This window comes from Trachemys scripta, chromosome 21 (genome assembly GCF_013100865.1).
Source record: "Trachemys scripta elegans isolate TJP31775 chromosome 21, CAS_Tse_1.0, whole genome shotgun sequence".
Lineage (NCBI taxonomy): Eukaryota > Metazoa > Chordata > Testudines > Emydidae > Trachemys > Trachemys scripta.
In genome coordinates this window covers 3,634,400-3,651,094 of record NC_048318.1, presented here as the reverse complement: position 1 = coordinate 3,651,094, position 16,695 = coordinate 3,634,400, and the positions used below count along the sequence as shown (strand labels likewise).

The following is a 16,695-nucleotide window of genomic DNA, read 5'->3' as shown; positions in this document are numbered from 1 at the left end:
CAGGCTGGTTTAAACTAATACAGACATTAGCGTTATTTGTCAGAACTGCTTCCATTTACTCCAAGGGGAGCTGACAAGTGATGCTTCTTCGGACGGGCAGCCGGCTCCCGACACCTGCAGTGAAATATGGAACCAGAGCCTCACGGCTTGCTCTGTATCGAGCCCCTCCGGTGCCTGGTTGGCCCAGTTCCCCACACGCCTGGATCCCCTGCCACACTGACCCACCTGCTTCCTTGGCTACGACCAACAGCCAGACCCTCACGTCCACATACAAAATCTGCGTCGATACCATCTTCCCCAGGACCTTAAGGTTCAACAGAGTGAGTCCAATGGACCATCAAACTGGGGCTCCACTCCAGTGAAGTTTAGGAAGCCTCTGGTAGGTCTTAGCAGGGACCTGGGGGGCTGGGGCGTGGTGAACAACAGCGAGATCAGGAGCTGGGAGGTCTGGCACACGCGTGGGGCATGGAAGCTTTCACTGCTACTGCCCGTGCTCTATCCCTTGTGTGCATGGAGGACTCCAGACTCCGGGGCTGCCAGTCAAGCACCTTTTCCTGCAATCCTGACTCATGAGCATGGGGGTGACTATGGGAGAGCTGGGAGGGGGAGCATTTCCCCCCTAGCCTGCAGACAGGGGGACAACAGTGTCTCTCCCCCCACACACACACACAAACTCTCAGCCCTGTATGGGGCAGGAGAGGAGAGCCGCAGTTCCCAGCGCCGTCTCCCCCCACCCTACCACCAGTACAGCCACCAAGCCTGCAGCAGACACAGCAGGGAAATGGCTGCTTCCCTCCAGCAAGGCTGAGCTTTGGGAAGGAATCTACCCCTTGGCTTGCGGTACCTTGGGAGCAGAAGGAAGGAGATCCACAGTCTCTCCCAAAGCTTGGGGGGAGAGATACTGGAGAAAGGGGGCAGGAAATCCAGGAGAGGAGATTGGAGCCAGACGGAGAGGGGAAGGGAAAACGGGGAAGCCAGAAAGAGGGCAGTACAGGGCGAGCTCACGGGGGAGCTAAGGGATTTGCAAGGGAGCAGTGGGGGTTGATGGATTTGTGGGACGGAGAGCAGGGTGAGCTGCGGGATTTGATGTGGAGGAACTGATGGAATTTGGAGGGGACGGAGGAGTGGAGAATTGATGGATTTGACAGGGGATTGTTGGCTGGTGTGTGGAGCTGCATTTGAAGGAATTTGAAGTGTTGACAGGGCCCTCATGCGGAGCCAGCCAGCTGATAAAAGGAAACACTTTTTCACATAATGTGTGATTGGACTTTGGAACTCTCTGCCACAGGGTTAGAGCTGAGCAATTTTTTTCCAGTGAACAGTAAATTGGCAGGAAAAGGCATTTTTGTGTCACCACAATGGTTAGTGAATGTGGGTCGAAACTGGCAAATCAAAAAATAAGACTGGAAAAAGTTGAAATGATTTGATTCAGCCATTTCAAAATTTCGTTTAAAAATTGAGCTTTATTTAATAAAACGGGGGAGGTTGAGTTTCGGGTTATTTTCTGATGTTTTTCAATGAAAAGCCAACAAAAAAAATCATTTAAAGTCGGACAAAAAAAATCAGTTTCAGTTCAAACCAAACTGATTTTTTAAATTTTTCAGTTCCACCCCCAAACTGAGAAATCAGTTATTGTCACTGAGGCCAAGAATTCAGCAAGGTTCAAAGATTTGGACATACACATTCAAGCAGGACTATCCACTTTAGAGTAATTAAAGCGAAAATAATGAGTTTGGGAAGAGAGATTAAATCTCATCCTTCAGGTCTCTAACTACTAGGGGTCAGGATGTGACATTTACAGAGGGCAGGTTGTCCAACATCTACTGCAAGGCTTTTACTCTTTCCTTTCAAACATCTGGGTCTGGTCACTGTCAGAGACAGGACACAGGACTTGGCGAACCTTTGGTCTGATGCAGCCCAGCGATTTCTGTATTCCTATGTTCTTGTCCCATCCAGACTTTGGAACCAGAATTTCCCCACTGCTCATTGAGGTCATAGTGAGTACCCTCAACTCAGTAAGACTTTCAGAATCAGGTGTAAAGTAGTCAACTCCTGCCCTACCCAAGCAGCAAGAGAGATCTGGGGATGCACAGCCAATGGACATGCTGCTCAGGGATAGAGACCTTGCACAGCTTTCAGACGTGCTGCTGAATCTCCTAGAAACCTCACACCCAGACCGGGATTTTAAAGAGGACTAGTCTGATCTGGGCAGTTCCCTGAAACACGGAGGTTTGAAATGACATGCCTTCGCTGTATGTATAACTGCTGCTAGGGGCATTAAGTGTTTTGCTAAGCATCCGCGTAAATTCCCAGAACGACTGGAGGAACTGGCTGTAAGATCAGACCCGCAGCAGTGGCAATAACTGATGTGCTGGATGTGCCCTCAAAGCATACGCACCGAAACAGCAAAAAGAAACAAACAAAGAGCTGAATGTCGGCAAGGAGAGCAGAACAGGCACCGCATCTCTCCGGCCTGTGTGCGGAGGTCCCGCCCCGTGACCGAGGAAAATTGTCGCCAGTCCCCTTTGGCAACCTGCCCACCCTGACAGATTTGGTTGTAGAGGTGGGAAATTAGCCATTGGCATGAGCTGCCTCCACAGGTAATTAGAAATACTTGACTCCAAAAGCCACTATTTGGTTTAGACTCATCACATTTCTAAACACTGCACGTGCTGGGATTTTGCTGACGGCCTGCATCAGCCCGCTTTGCTTCAGCACTTTTCAAGTTTTAATAAACTGCTAATTGCAGCGATGGGCAGTAGGGCAGTGCGTCGAACGTTCCAGCTTTCGGCATGTTTCTGGGGAAGGGTCAAAGACAGCAGGCTGATGCAAACCCCAAGTTGCCAGGAAAGAGGATCTCAAAACAGCAGCTTGCACCTAACTGATAGCACGTGATTCTGCTCTTCCTCTGACCCTGAGGTTTGGAATAGGTGGCTTATTGGCAGCCCCACTCTTCCCCCGAGATCTGAGAGCGTGGCCCTGTTTAGTTAGGGAGAGAGTGCAAACTAGTGGTTAGAACAGGGCCTGAGAATCAAGGCCCCTGGCTTCTTTTCCCAGCTCTGCCATTGATGTTGTTATCTCGCGGCGTCCCAGTTCCACGATTTGCAAAATAGGGATAATAATCCCTCGCTCATAGCATGCCGTCAAATTGAGTCAGTGTTTGGAAGATGCTTTGGGATCCTTGAGTGAAAAGTTCTGTGACTGCATCTTGGCAAATGCATCAATGAACTCATTTGATTTCCCTCCTGCTTAGCTTCCAGAGTATTAAAGTGCCCCTATGATGTGACAGAAAGGGGCACGTTCTAAGGTCATTAGCTTGACCAGCAAAGCATGCACAACGCACGCTGGGGTTTGCTCTTTCCTCAGCACACTGGCGTCACTTGCATTAGCACTAATAGGCATTACAGATCGTACAGAGAATATAAAACATAATTACATCTACTTGTTTGCTCTCACATCATCGGGGGAATAGACCCCTCTCCGCATGTGGGACCTCCACTTCCCAAGAGTGCAGTTCGTGCAGTAACATTTCCACCTCAAGCAGCAAATTTTTCTAGTCATGTACCAAGAGTGCAGATTCTATGAACAGCCAATGCCTACTATGCTAATGCCTGCTGTTCCTACCAGCTCCGAGTTTGGGCAGGCACAGAGGTATGGCGCTGTATGCGTTGTACACATACCTTGCCACAGGCCAAGCAGACATGGGTAGCATAAAATCCTCTGGCTGGCATGCCTCTGACACAGGGCTTCTCCAGCTAAGGCCATCCGTTATGTCTGGTGGCTCCCTTTGGCACTATATTGCAGTCAGTGAGCCTACCATGAGATGGCATGGCCCTTGGTTTGTTGGAGCTCACTGAGGCTATACCTGCCAGCTGTCACCTGTGCTTGTTGGTCAGCCACTGCTAATGACAAAATACTAGGATAGCAATGAATGAACAAGCCTCTGCTAGACTAGCGAAGTCATCCTTATGTGATGACACCCATGCTCAGGTCATTTGTGGGATGGAACACAGGAGTGTAAGATCTAAAAGCATGAGCTGAAACACTAATGTCTGAGTTGAGAGACAGTAGCAGACTAGTGGTCTGCTATCCATGGCCCAGCCACTAGAGGGGGACAAGGAGCCACACTCTGTTATTCTGGGTTACATTTATATCAAGCTTTGAATAGTATCGTGGCAAAATACCTGTAAGGCCAACTGCTTCAAGGCAACAGGGTTGACTTTACTTTCAAGGGGGTGGGAGGTTGGCTGTTCACAACCCAGGGCCTGCTATTCAGGAATGCACTCCGCTCTAATGCTCCCCAAAGTTCACGTGTGGCATCTTTCTAGTCAACATTGCAGACCTCTCTGATTCCTTTCTCAATTTGTGTTTTGTAGGGTTATGTAGTGTGGTTGGGTGGGTGGGTTGCAAAGACTTTCTGAGTCTCAGACTAATTATTGGTCTTGGCAATTTTTCCTAGATTTAGTCATTCTTAAAATTAGTGGAAATGTTTCAGATTTCAAAATGGTGACCATTTTGAATGATTAACTTTTAAGATAAAAAGGGGAACAGATTAAACAAAATATGTGCAAAACATTTCCCCCTGTGTCTTCACCAACTTTAGATCTAATGGAAAGTTTCGAATTTTGAAATTTAAAAACTCGAATTTTGAAAAATGGGAGGGAAGACATTTCCCAGACCATTAAGAAATTGTGTTTGCTTGTGTTATTTTTCTCTTTTTCTGGCAACCAGTTCTAGTTATCATTGCTATGCAGCACCGAAATCTTTGGGCATGAACACTTTTAAAAAATAACTTTCTTTTTAGAACTATTCTTTGAATGAACCAATGACTAGTCTCTTTGCTGGGAGGCAGTAATAGAGTCTGTATATGTATATAGTCCAGTCACTAGAGGGGGACAGAGAGTTACACTATATTAGCATTAGTGCTGATCCAACATGTTTCAATAAAACATTTGTTCATTGAAAAATGCCAGCACTTTGAAACCAAAACTGTTTGTGAAACAGGGTCAATTTCAACGAATCTCCTGACAAAACGTTTTTGGAAAAAGAGTTTCAAAATTGTCAAAAATGTTTTGACATTTTCTAAACAAAAAATTCAGTTTTCCAGTCTGGAAATGACTTTTTATTTCCAAATTTAAGCTAATGAGACTGAAAAAAGTTGGGGGGGAAAGGTGTACATCGAAAGAAAATATTTTGAAATTATCCAAACAAAACATTTTGATTGACTTGAACTGAAGAAAAATTCAGCTCTTTGGTTCACGATAAGTTTTGAGACTTCAATTTTTTGTCCTGATTTGGGATAAGAACAGATTTTGAACTCTCAAAAATATACGTAAGATGGGAAAGCCATTTCCCACCCATTTGCATTGCCCTTCTTTAAAACACGCTTTTCCTCTCTTTCAGGTCCTGAGCAACGAGAACACATTAATATTGAAAAGTGTCCGCCAGGAGGATGCGGGGAAATACGTCTGCCGAGCAGTGGTTCCGCGGGTGGGCGCCGGCGAACGGGAGGTGTCTCTGACTGTCAATGGTACCTGACATCTCTTTATCATTATTCTGTTGGAAAGTGATGAGATCGCCTCACTGTTTTGTCCCTGTTAAATTAAAAAGAAGAACAGGAGTACTTGTGGCACCTTAGAGACTAACAAATTTATTAGAGCATAAGCTTTCGTGGACTACCACGAAAGCTTATGCTCTAATAAATTTGTTAGTCTCTAAGGTGCCACAAGTACTCCTGTTCTTCTTTTTGCGGATACAGACTAACACGGCTGCTACTCTGAAACCTGTTAAATTACTAGCTCATGGTGTGCAGGTTTCACTCTGGGGGCAGATGCCACCCTGAAATAGACCAGCAAGGTTCCTAACCAGACATTTTGCAATTGCTCCACTTCCTATGGACTCTGTGTTGGTTGTACCTCAGAGGGATAAATGGATTCATGGCATTGTGGAAACACTGCTGAGTTCTTATCTAGGGATGGCCTGAGCCAGTGCAGGTAAGATAAACATCCAGGCTGGAAGTTTGCCCCAAAGTCAAACTATATTTTTCCTGACGATTGAAACAATATGATTCGCTTTTTTCTGTGAATCTTCACCTCCTTGTGCTACCTACTTTGGGATACCCAAGGAAATGCAGCCTCTTTAAGCACATAAAAACGGCCATACTGGGTCAGACCAATGCTCCATCTAGCCCAGTATTCTTTCTCCACCAGTGGCCAGTACCAGAGCTTCAGGGGGAGTTTACAGAACAGGCCAGTTGGAGTGATCCATCCCTGTCTTCCTCTCCTGGCTTCTGGCATTCAGAGATTTAGGATCACCTGAGCATGGGGTTGTATCCCTGACCATCTTCTCTAATAGCCATTGATAGGCCTATCCTCCGTGAACTTATCTAGTTCTTTTTTGAACCCAGTTATACTTTGGCCATCGCAACATCCCATGGCAATGAGTTCCACCAGTTAATTGTGTGTTGTGTGACAAAATGCTTCCTCTTGTTTGTATTAAGTCTGCTGCCTATTAATTTCATCATGTGACCCCTGCTTTTGGTTTTGTGGGACAGGGTAAATAACACTTCCCTATTCACTGTTTCCACACCAGTCATGATTTTACAGACCTCTATCATATCTCCCCTTCATCGTCTCTTTTCTAAGCTGAATTGCCCTAATATTTTCATGCGGAAGCCATTCTGTACTCTTCATCAGCTTTATTGTCCTTCTCTGAACTTTCTCCAGTTCCACTCTATCCTTTTTGAGATGGAGCGATTGGAACTGGACACAGTATTCAAGGTGTGGGTGCACCATGGATTTATATAGTGGCATTATGATATTTTCTGTCTTATTTCCTATTCCTTTTCGTAATAGTTCCTAAACATTCTGCTAGCCTTTTTGACCGCTGCTGTGCATTGCACTGAAGTTTTCAGAAAACTATCCATGGTAACTCCAAGATCTCTTTCTAGAGTGGTAATGGCTAATTTAGTTGTTTGTGGGGTGCTCCTGGCACAAACCTGTGCAGGAGGGTAGAGAATATCACCCAAGAAACCTGGTTCTGTTTCCAGCCCAGAGCAGTCGGGATCAGCCAATGATGCTTAGCCAATCAGTGAACTTTCAAAATGCAGCAACAGCTATCCTGAGAATTCAGTGCTTGTGAAAGGTGCTGACTTGAGACGCAGAGACCTGAAATCAAATGGTATTTGGGCATCTAACCCTCTTAGGTTTTTTTGAGAATCCCAGTCTATATTTATCCTTCAAATCAAAGGAACACAGGCATCCCTCGACCCCATTATACTGTCAAGACACCTCAACCTGCCTTCACTCGAGGCGTGGAAGAACTCAGACTCAATGGCCTTTCTGAGCCTTCCAGCAACGGTTCTTACAGTGTGGACACTAGCTTCTAGGCTGAATCCTTTAAAATGCATTTCCCATAGGCCACCAAACTGCTATCAGATGGCAACTGCTTTCTGTCACTACCATCTAGGAATGGATTTCGGCCAGTGGCCTGGGAGTGAAAGGCACCTATCCCATTGTCAATAATACTGATGGTGATAATGGGGTGAGATTGAATTAATTTAGCCTCTGTAAAATAAGTGGAGATCCTTGGGTGAAAGTCTCTTCTGGATTGCAAAATGTCCTTTTAGCTAAAAGAGGTTTATGTATCTATTAGCGGTGGGAGGTTTTTTCCTTTCTATCTACGTTACTTATCTGGTCCCCATCACCAGGATATCTGAGCCCCTCGCAATCTTTAATGTATTTATCCTCACAGCTGTGAGGATAACCGTTATCCTGGGAGGTAGGGCAGTGCAATCTCTATTGTACAGTGGGAAACTTAAACACTGAGGCTCAGATCCTCAAAGGTATTTAGGCGCCATAGTAACCAGTGAGAATTCTGGGCCTAAATGACTTGCCCATGGTCAAATAGGAAAAAAGTGGCAGAGTCATGGCCTGCAGAGCAGGGAATTGAACCTGGATCCCAGTCTAGACCATTCTCTGGCTCTTCTTCACTTTTCCTCACCCCAAAGTACTTGTGGAGTAGCTAGAGTCGCAAGAGGGACTCAGGTAACTACCAAATCAACCCCCGAAGGTGAAATAGGCAGGGGAATGCCTACTTCATAAATCCCTCCAGGGCCTTGGTGTGCTGTAGGGGCTGAGCTGTTGGGCTTTGCCAGGACTTCGGTGACTCTGCTCAGACCCAGGCACCTCTGGGACTTGAAACTGCAGCACCACGGGTGCCTCCAGGGGGAGGAGTCGGCTGAGCAGGAGTTTTGTGAATGCCAGTGGTGCCTAAAGTGGCAGTTAGGCACCCACGCCCCCCTTGTGAATCTAGCCCTTGATGTAACCGACAATAGCCCCAAAGAGAACTTAATAATCCCTAGCTCTTATACAGCCCTTTGTAACTCATGTGTCTCAACGTGCGTTACAAAGGAAAGGTAAGTCTCAACGCCAATTTATGGATGGAGAAACTGAGGCACATGGCAAGGCCGTGACTTGGCCAAGGTCACCCCACAGGTCCATGACAAGCTGGGTCTCCTGACTCCCAGCTTAATGCCCTGTCCACTGAACTATGCCGCGTGGAGGATCAGCGCTGGGTTAACTGGGAACAATGTAAAGAGAGCATGAAATTTGCATAGTCTGTCACCTGTCTGGTAAAACAACAGGCTTCAGGCCCAATTCACTGTCATGAAGACAAGAGAGCTAGAGGGGAAGCAGCACAGTTTAATTTGAAATGCAGATAATGCGAAGAAGAAAACTCCGGGGGCCACGGAAAGCCAACCACTCCCTTGACTTCCGCCCTGCCCCACAGGCTCTCGCGCTCTCCATCCCATTTGGCGGCTAGATTTTAATTACAATTAAAATCGCTTGAAGGACACAAAGCAGCAAATTAAAAAACAGCAAAGAACCTGCTCGCCTCTTGCCACCAGTCACATACACCCCCTGAATTCAGATCAAGTGAGTAATGTGCCAAAGCCACGGGTGTGGGGAGCGGGATGGGAAATGCTTCCCCGATGTCCTCTGGAGCTGAAACCAGCTTTGATTTTTACATTGCAGTGCTGACAGGGGAGCAAATAAAGTTGGTGCCACTCAGGAAATATCCCACCTCAGCTTCTTGACTTTGCAGACCTGCTTGGACTCAATTCCCTAGCACGCTCCGTAGCATAAACACACAAAATTAGGGGTGTACGTAACAGCAGATCTGCTGTGTTTTACCTCGTTGTGAGCCGGTCTTTGAGAACAAATGGGTTTGACAGAATAAGAAGCTGCCACTGGAGGCACTTGTGTGTCACAGGGAAAGGTGGCCCTGAAGCAAAACTTCTGATCGGAATGCCCCTGAACTTTAAAGGTGTTCCAGACCTGAGCCTGGCGCTGACCTCTGCAAAGTGGCCCCTCTCCCTACAAGGTACCCAGGTGCCACAGTAAGAACCACAAAAGAAACTAAACAGCTGATGTCCCAAATCAAAACCCCAAACCCAAGAACCCACGAGTGTGGGGCTATTTGAAATCTGTGTCCAGATCTGAATTTGGCAGCTTGAGCCTGCCTATCTATCTTCAGAAGGGGTAGCCGTGTTAGTCTGGATCTGTAAAAAGCAACAAAGAGTCCTGTGGCACCTTCTAGATGAACAGATGCATCTGACGAAGTGGGCATTCACCCACGAAAGCTTATGCTCCAATACATCTGTTAGTCTAGAAGGTGCCACAGGACTCTTTGTTGCTATCTATCTATCCATTGCCATACATCCCTTCTTTCTATCTCTGCTGCCCAGCAGAATCCACAGCTCCAAGTTAGTTACCCAGGCTCCCTAGATAATACCAGGGCAGAGTTAGTCACCTGAGAAAGGGATTCACTGAAGCCAGCGTGCTGAGCCAGGAGCTGCCTGGGTTATTGGAACAGAAAATGCCATGGAAGGGGCGGGGCCTAAGCCCTGCCACTCAAGCATAATGAGACATGTAAGTCCGAGTTGGTGGGAGGCACCTCCCTTTGCTTGGGGTTCTGCGCCATGAACCCCCTCCTGGCAGGGCTGGCTTTAAGCCGATTCAGCCGATTCCACGGAATGGGGCCCCACGCCTAAGAGGGCCCCGCAATGTCCGGGGCTGGCGGAGCGGGGAAAAAAAAAAAGCCGCGTCCTGCTTCTCCCGGTTCCCTCCAGCGCTTGCGCCGCCATACAGCTGATCAGCACAAGCCTGGGAGGGAGGGATGAGGAGGAGGAATGAGGCACGCTTGGGGAAGAGGCAGGGCCAAGGCGGGGATTTGGGGAGGGATCCAATGGGGCGGGGCTAGGGTGGGGATTTGGGGAGGGATCCAATGGGGCAGTGAGGGGGTGGTGGAGTTGGGAGAGGGTGGGGCGCGAGACAATTCGCGTCCCTGCGTGGGGCCCCGCACCTGCTAAAGCCGGCCCTGCCTGCTGTAGAGAGGCACATACCCCCGGCCAGCCCTGTCTCACAACAAGCCAAGGAAGAGGTGGCTAGTGGTTAGTGCATTCACCTGCTAGGTGAGCAGCATGTGGTCAAATCCCTTCTCTGCCTGATTCAAAACAGGGACTTGGACCCAGATCCCCTACTGCAGCACCCTAACCCCCAGGCTAGCAGTGCCATGTTGAAGCTGTCCCCTTTGTACGCACTGGGGCAGAGAGCGCAGTCCGGGCACTCGCCGGGGAGATAGGAGTACAAGTCCCTGCTCCAAATCCAGCAGAGGCTGGGTCTGGCTGAGTGCTCTCACCACTGGGCTATTGGGTATTTAGCGGGAGAGGAAGGTGACATAGGGCCTATGTCCCGGCTGCAGGGAGCCCCTGCTCTCTGTTTGGGATTCACAGCTGGGAGAAATAAGAGGGCAGCCTTCGTTATAACCTCTAGCACACTCCCCCTGCCTGTGGGAGACCCCCGGTCAGTCCCCCATCGGTGGGCTGGAGAGCAGGGATTTCAACAGGGGCGTGTCATTCTCAGGGGAGTGCCCGAGGTACCGAAGGGTGCGATATTATGACGTGTGTGTATCTGTCGCTCCATCTCCCCTGTCGGAGCCGTTCCACTGTGGATAAATAATTAACTATGCATTGGGCCAACCAGAGACCAAGACTGCCTCTCTAGCGTGGTGGGTAGGGCTCACACCAGCATGGTGGGAGACCCTTGTCCAAATCCCATCCTCACATCAGGCAGAGGGGAGAACTGAACGGGGGTCTCTCATCTCTTCGGTGAGTGGCCTATGCTAAAGGTTACAAGGGACGCTGCCACCTCCTCCTTCCCTGCTGGCCATTTTGTGTGGAGTCAGGCCCCCTCCGAGTGTGCCTGATGGAGAAGCCCCACTGGCACATTAGGCAATGCAAGGCCCAGTGTGTGACCCTGCTGGGCTGAGGAGTGAGATAGGCATTCAGTTGGCAGGGTAGGGCAGGACCATGGCAGCTGTGTGCGTGCTCAGCTGCCAAAACGTAGGCGTCTTGGGGACGGTGGAAACTTCAGGCTTGTCTGTGCAGGACGTTCGTGCATGGTGGGCTGGTACACTATAGATTCACCCCTGGCTTGCCACGCACTAATGTCCTGGTAGACCGGCGCTCAGGGGCAGCTGAGCAGGGGTTCTGTGAATGACAATGCAGCCTGAGTGCTAGGGAATCTTGCAGGAGCATAACCATGAGCTGGGCAGCTTTGTGCACCAGGAGACATTCAGGGAACGTTATGGGTGGAAATTTAGGCATCTGGGGAATTTAGGCAGCAGCTAAGTAGGTGTTTTGAGGCTCTGACTTATGGACTTAGGTGCCCAAAGTGGCCGCTAGATGCATAAATCCCTTTGTGGATCTAACCCTGTCTTTTTGTGGTGTGTTTGGACTGCTTCTTGCACAGTGGGGTTGGGGCTTCTAGGAGCTATACTACTACTAATAAACACCTAGCTCTTATCTAGCACTTTTCATATAGCTCTCAAAGCGCTTTACAAAGGAGGTCAGGTTCATTTTCTCCATTCTCAGACGGGGAAAGGCTCAGGGAGGGGAAGGGACTTGCCAGGGGAAGTGACTTGCCAAAGATCACCCGGCAAGCCAATGGCCAAGCCAGGTCTCCTGACTCCCAGTCCAGTGTCCTGACTACGAGACCTTTGAGGAGCAGTGATGGAGCCCTGCCTTGCACCCTGCCATTCCATCTCGCCATTCCTCCCCTCCCTCCCGTTCCATGTCACTTTCCTGTGACCACGGCCTGGTCAGCAGTTCACTGAGTTTGGAGGCCAGCGTGGAATCCTCCAGAAGCTGGAGTCTCAGACCAAAGACAGGTAGGAGTCTGAGCCTCTGCTAACAGAAGGGAGGATTATGCAGATTAGCAGCATTCAGCAGAGGCAAAAAGGGGTGCCAGGAATCAGCAGCCAAACGCCTCTCGAGCTTTCTGACCACCCTTACTGGCTGTGCTGCCACCCCAATAGACTCTCCTAGTTCTTTTTCCCCCAGCTCTTTTCGGGTTGCCTTTGCCTGCACCCACCATTTAAGAAATAGGTGCACAATGGGCTGTGACTCTTCTGTATCAAAAACAAGCTAGGAAGACAGTACAGTGACATGGAAAAACTCTAGTCACGGGGTCCAATTCAGGGCTCGTTGGGCAGCCTAGGGTAAGTCTCTGAACTGCGCCATACCTCGGTTTCCCCACCTGGAAAATGGAAAGCCTGCCTGCCTCCCAGCGGTGTTACCAAGCGTAACGTCTATTTGTAAAGCGTGGTGGCCCTGGATCAGGAAACCGTCACTCTTCAGGAGAGAAATTAACCATGTGCTTCATTTTAAACATGTGCTTAAGTGCCCCTGAAGCCCCGCCAAGCTCCAGTTCAGCCAGTTCACATGTGGTAAAACCAACACTGCCTTGTCTACACTAGAGAGCTGGAACGGGCTAGCTGACATCTTCACCACACCTTTCAGCCTAGTCAAGACAGACTCTGAGAGGTGCTACAGACTGACTTTTTGTTCCGTGTTTGTACAGCGCCAAGCACAGTGGGGTCTGGTCCAGGACTGGGGCTCCCAGGCACTACAGTGAGCACAGGGAATAAATAATGATCCTATTCTGTGCCGGGCATTGTCCTAGCCGCGCAGCACAAACCCGTTCCTCACAGGGAGGAAGCACATGCAATAAATCCTCTCTCTCTGAAAAACAATTCACAGCTCCGACAACAATTTGTTCTTCAGCTGCTGCCGGCCCCTGATAGAGCGCGTCTCCTGCCTTCTGATGGGGCAGTCTTCTCAGGGAACGGGCCATTGCAATAATAAGGATAAATGAGCGATCGGCTGGAAGGCGAGACACGGCGCAAACTAATCTGCAGGAGGGGCGACCGGCTGGCGACCTTGCCAGGCATCCCCGTCTATCTTGATCCCTTCTTCTCTGCGTTACATTGCAGGTGCCAGATTAACACAAGGCTCTGTGATTGCCCCGTGGCGTGAGCAGGCGTCTGGAGCTCCCTTCCACCTTGACGGCATAGGAGCAGGAGACAAAATCTCCTTGTGGAGCAGCAGGGCAGCTATTGATTCATCAGCTAGTCCTAGCCGGCGAGCCCCTGGAGCGAATACCTGCCATTTCTGGCAATGCAGCGGAACTGCGGGCCTGTATTACCTGAGCTGGGCGTGGGGAATGACGGACCACAGCACCTGCAATGAGGGTTCCCTCTCATTACCCACGACTCACTGGGTGAGAGACCCAAGGAACCCTATCAGCCTAGCATGGAGGGATCAACATCAGAGAGCTAGAATGGAAGAGGCAGCTGTATTATAACTTGATAGTTCACTTTGTAACCTCTCTGCCTTTTCATCCAGGGCCTGAGTTCAAGGTCTCCTCAGGTGAGAGACTGATGGTGGGAATAGGAGCCAGAAATGCCCCACGTCCCGCTGTACTGATCTGCTGTGTGGCCTTGGGGCACTCGTGTCACACCTCTGTGCCTCAGTTTCCTGAGATGTACATTTGGGGTGGTGTACTTGGCAGAGGGACCGGGTGGGTCCCCTCTGTTGGCTGTAATGCCCGGTTATGCCTCGGTCAACACAACTTTATTGACAACTGAGCAGCTGACGAAGGCCGGTGGGTCCAATGCTTAGGGATTTGGGAAATGCCAGCTCAATTCCCTGCACCGCCACAGACTTCCTATGTGACCGTGGCAAAGCCCCCTTGTGATCTGGCCCCATTCAAGTCAAGGGGGGAGTGGGTTGCTATTGACCTCAGTGGTTGTAGAATCAGGCCCTTTTCTCCTGAGTTTTTCAGCTGTAAAACAGGAGTAATAGCACTGCCCGCATCTTGCAGGCGTGTGGTGAAGATTAGTACATTAACAGCCGTGAGGCGCTCAGTATTCCGGTAACAGGGGCCGTATCAGTAGCACAGATGGACTAAATGGTCTATCTACCTGCCTTACTGCATCAAAATGAACCTTGCATTGCCGGTGCTTATTGCTGGGCATACCAGTGACCAATGCAACCCACTGGAACGGGACCTGCTATTTGCTCATCATCTAGAACTTCTACAGAACGCAAGGAGTTAAAATGAAACTTCTCCCCACCAAGAGATTGTAATGCTGCAAAGACCTCAAAGGAAAGGCGGATATTGACTCAGGTGCCCCAGGGAAGTTCGGACCTTCCTTTGATTCCTTAAAGGCTCCAGAGTCAGCAATCTGCCTCTCTTTTGTGTGAGCCTCTGGGGCTGCACAAATAAATTGGCACTGCGATGCTAAAAATAACCACAACCGACAGCACCGCCATTTATATCCATAGCAACCCTGTTTAAAGTCTTTTACTGCCTGTGGGCTGTCTGACACTTAGCACTGAATCCCAAGCCAGGAGATTGGCAGCCTTCATGAGCAGCCACCTCCTGTTGGAGACTCAAACTCCAGTCCCAGATGCAAACAGGCTTCAACTTTACACTATTATTTCACAAAATGGTCTTTAGTCGTATGCTGTTAGCCTGATGCTAAGCCTCTGACTCCGAACTCCTGAAGCAATAATCAGACCCAAAGCTGCTGGCGTTTGTGCCATTTAAAATCCATTATCCCTGGGGAAAATGACCCTTTTATTATTATTATTTATTTTATTTATGATCATTAAGCCATTTTTCTCGACTTAGGCTTTTTTCTTTCTTTGCTGTCCACCCAGCCTTGCAGTGCTCCCAGAACTTGGAACTAGCATTCAACTGCTGACATATAGGGGCACGCTAAGTCCTGTAGTGAAAGCCCAGCCTGAAAAGCTGGGCTTTGTTCTTGCTTCTGCTGGTTGACCTTGTGTGTTTCATGAGCAACGAGTGATGCAGGCAGGCAAGCGGAGATCCAGGGATGCGATCGTGCCGGGCATGACACGCTGAGGATCCGTGTACAAAACAGCCTAGCCCTTGCGTTTCGGAAGCTGTGCTGCCACTCCCAGCTACGTCCCTCGGAGTTGAGCCTCTTTCTCCGGTTCCACTCGTCGCACTGTGTTGGGCAAGTCACTTACAGCCACGTTTGCAAAAGTGGCCACTGAGTTGGGTGTCTCCAATGTTTGGATCCAAACCGGAGACGCCTGGGACCTGATTTTCAGAGGTGCTGCGTTCTCTCTGTTCCCGATGTGTGCGGAGGGGAGCCTCAGGAGCTCTTTGCATAGCTGAGGCAGGGGACATTTTTAAAACCACCTAAAACATTTTTTTCACTCCCACTGAAAATCTCTCCCTCCTTCTTTTGGAGGCTGAAAAGCCCCACCCCCTTTTTAAACTTGGGTTTGTTTTTTATAAATGCACATGCGTGGATGGTAGCCCTGGTGAAAGATGCTGGCTGGATAAGCCTGGAGATTGATGCCCACAGAACAAGTCCAGGAACAGGTGGGGGCAACTGTAAGTACCCCACATGCTGCAGCTGAGGCCAGAGCATCTCCCCTCTATCCTGACATTCTACATGTTTACATGAAATTCCAATCGGTGCCGAGGCCTGGGCATCTCTTTAAGTCCACACATAAGCCCTTTTTGAGGGCTTCAGTGGTGTAGAGGCGTCTTGCTGGCCCTTTGTATTAAAATGAGCTTCCCCCAATTGCATCCTTACTGGGAGGTGATATCAAGCTGTGGTGATATCAAGTGCCTGCATTGCCTTTTAGACGCAGTGTGTCCAAGTCGTAGCAGCTTGTTCCCCGTCAGTATGACAATATATTAGTAGGCATAAAAAGAGACGCATCCAGAGCAAAATCATGTTGTGTGTTTATCGTATCCCACTTCCTTGGGGTCTTGTGACACTTTGGGATGCAATTCAGACCAGTGAGAGGTTGTGTCCCCTCTTGCCCTGTAACCCTGGGTGCCTTAAATGCTCTGCTTCTGTGGCTCACAGCCTGGACGCCAAGAGCCAGCAAGCAGGCATGCAGATCCCTATGTGCTGTGCAGCCCTGCTTCAGCGCTCTGACCCCAGCACCCTGCCTACAGCGCAGCAGCCCCATCCTGGTCTCCATCAGTCTTGGTGACTGCTCGCGGGGTGACCTCTGCACCCCCAGGCTCAAATTTCCCCCAAACCACCTGCACTGAAAGTGTCCAGCCCTCTCCTGGAACGCTCCGAGAATTTATAAGGTGTGTAGCCCCTTTAAAGAGACAAAAGCCCAGCCGCTTCTTGCCTTAAACTGGAGTTAAGAATCGCTTCCATTTAAACACAGCACCAGGTTGGTTTAGATTAAAAGTAAAGCAAGTTTATGAACAAAAAGAGATTCATTTTAAGTGAGTTCAAGCCCAAGGGATAAAGGCAGAATGGTTACAAGCAAATCAAAGTAAAATACTC

At 49.2% G+C, this 16,695-nt stretch overlaps 1 protein-coding gene across 2 annotated transcripts in view; it reads left to right on the top strand.

The window, feature by feature from the left end:
- Positions 1-16,695, top strand: part of KIRREL3 (kirre like nephrin family adhesion molecule 3) — a 708,943-nt gene that overhangs the window by 631,124 nt on the left and 61,124 nt on the right. For both annotated transcript variants that reach the window (XM_034754766.1, XM_034754765.1), the window contains exon 10: positions 5,404-5,530. In XM_034754766.1, coding sequence (XP_034610657.1) covers positions 5,404-5,530 — 127 coding nt within the window. The remainder of the gene's footprint in view (positions 1-5,403; positions 5,531-16,695) is intronic.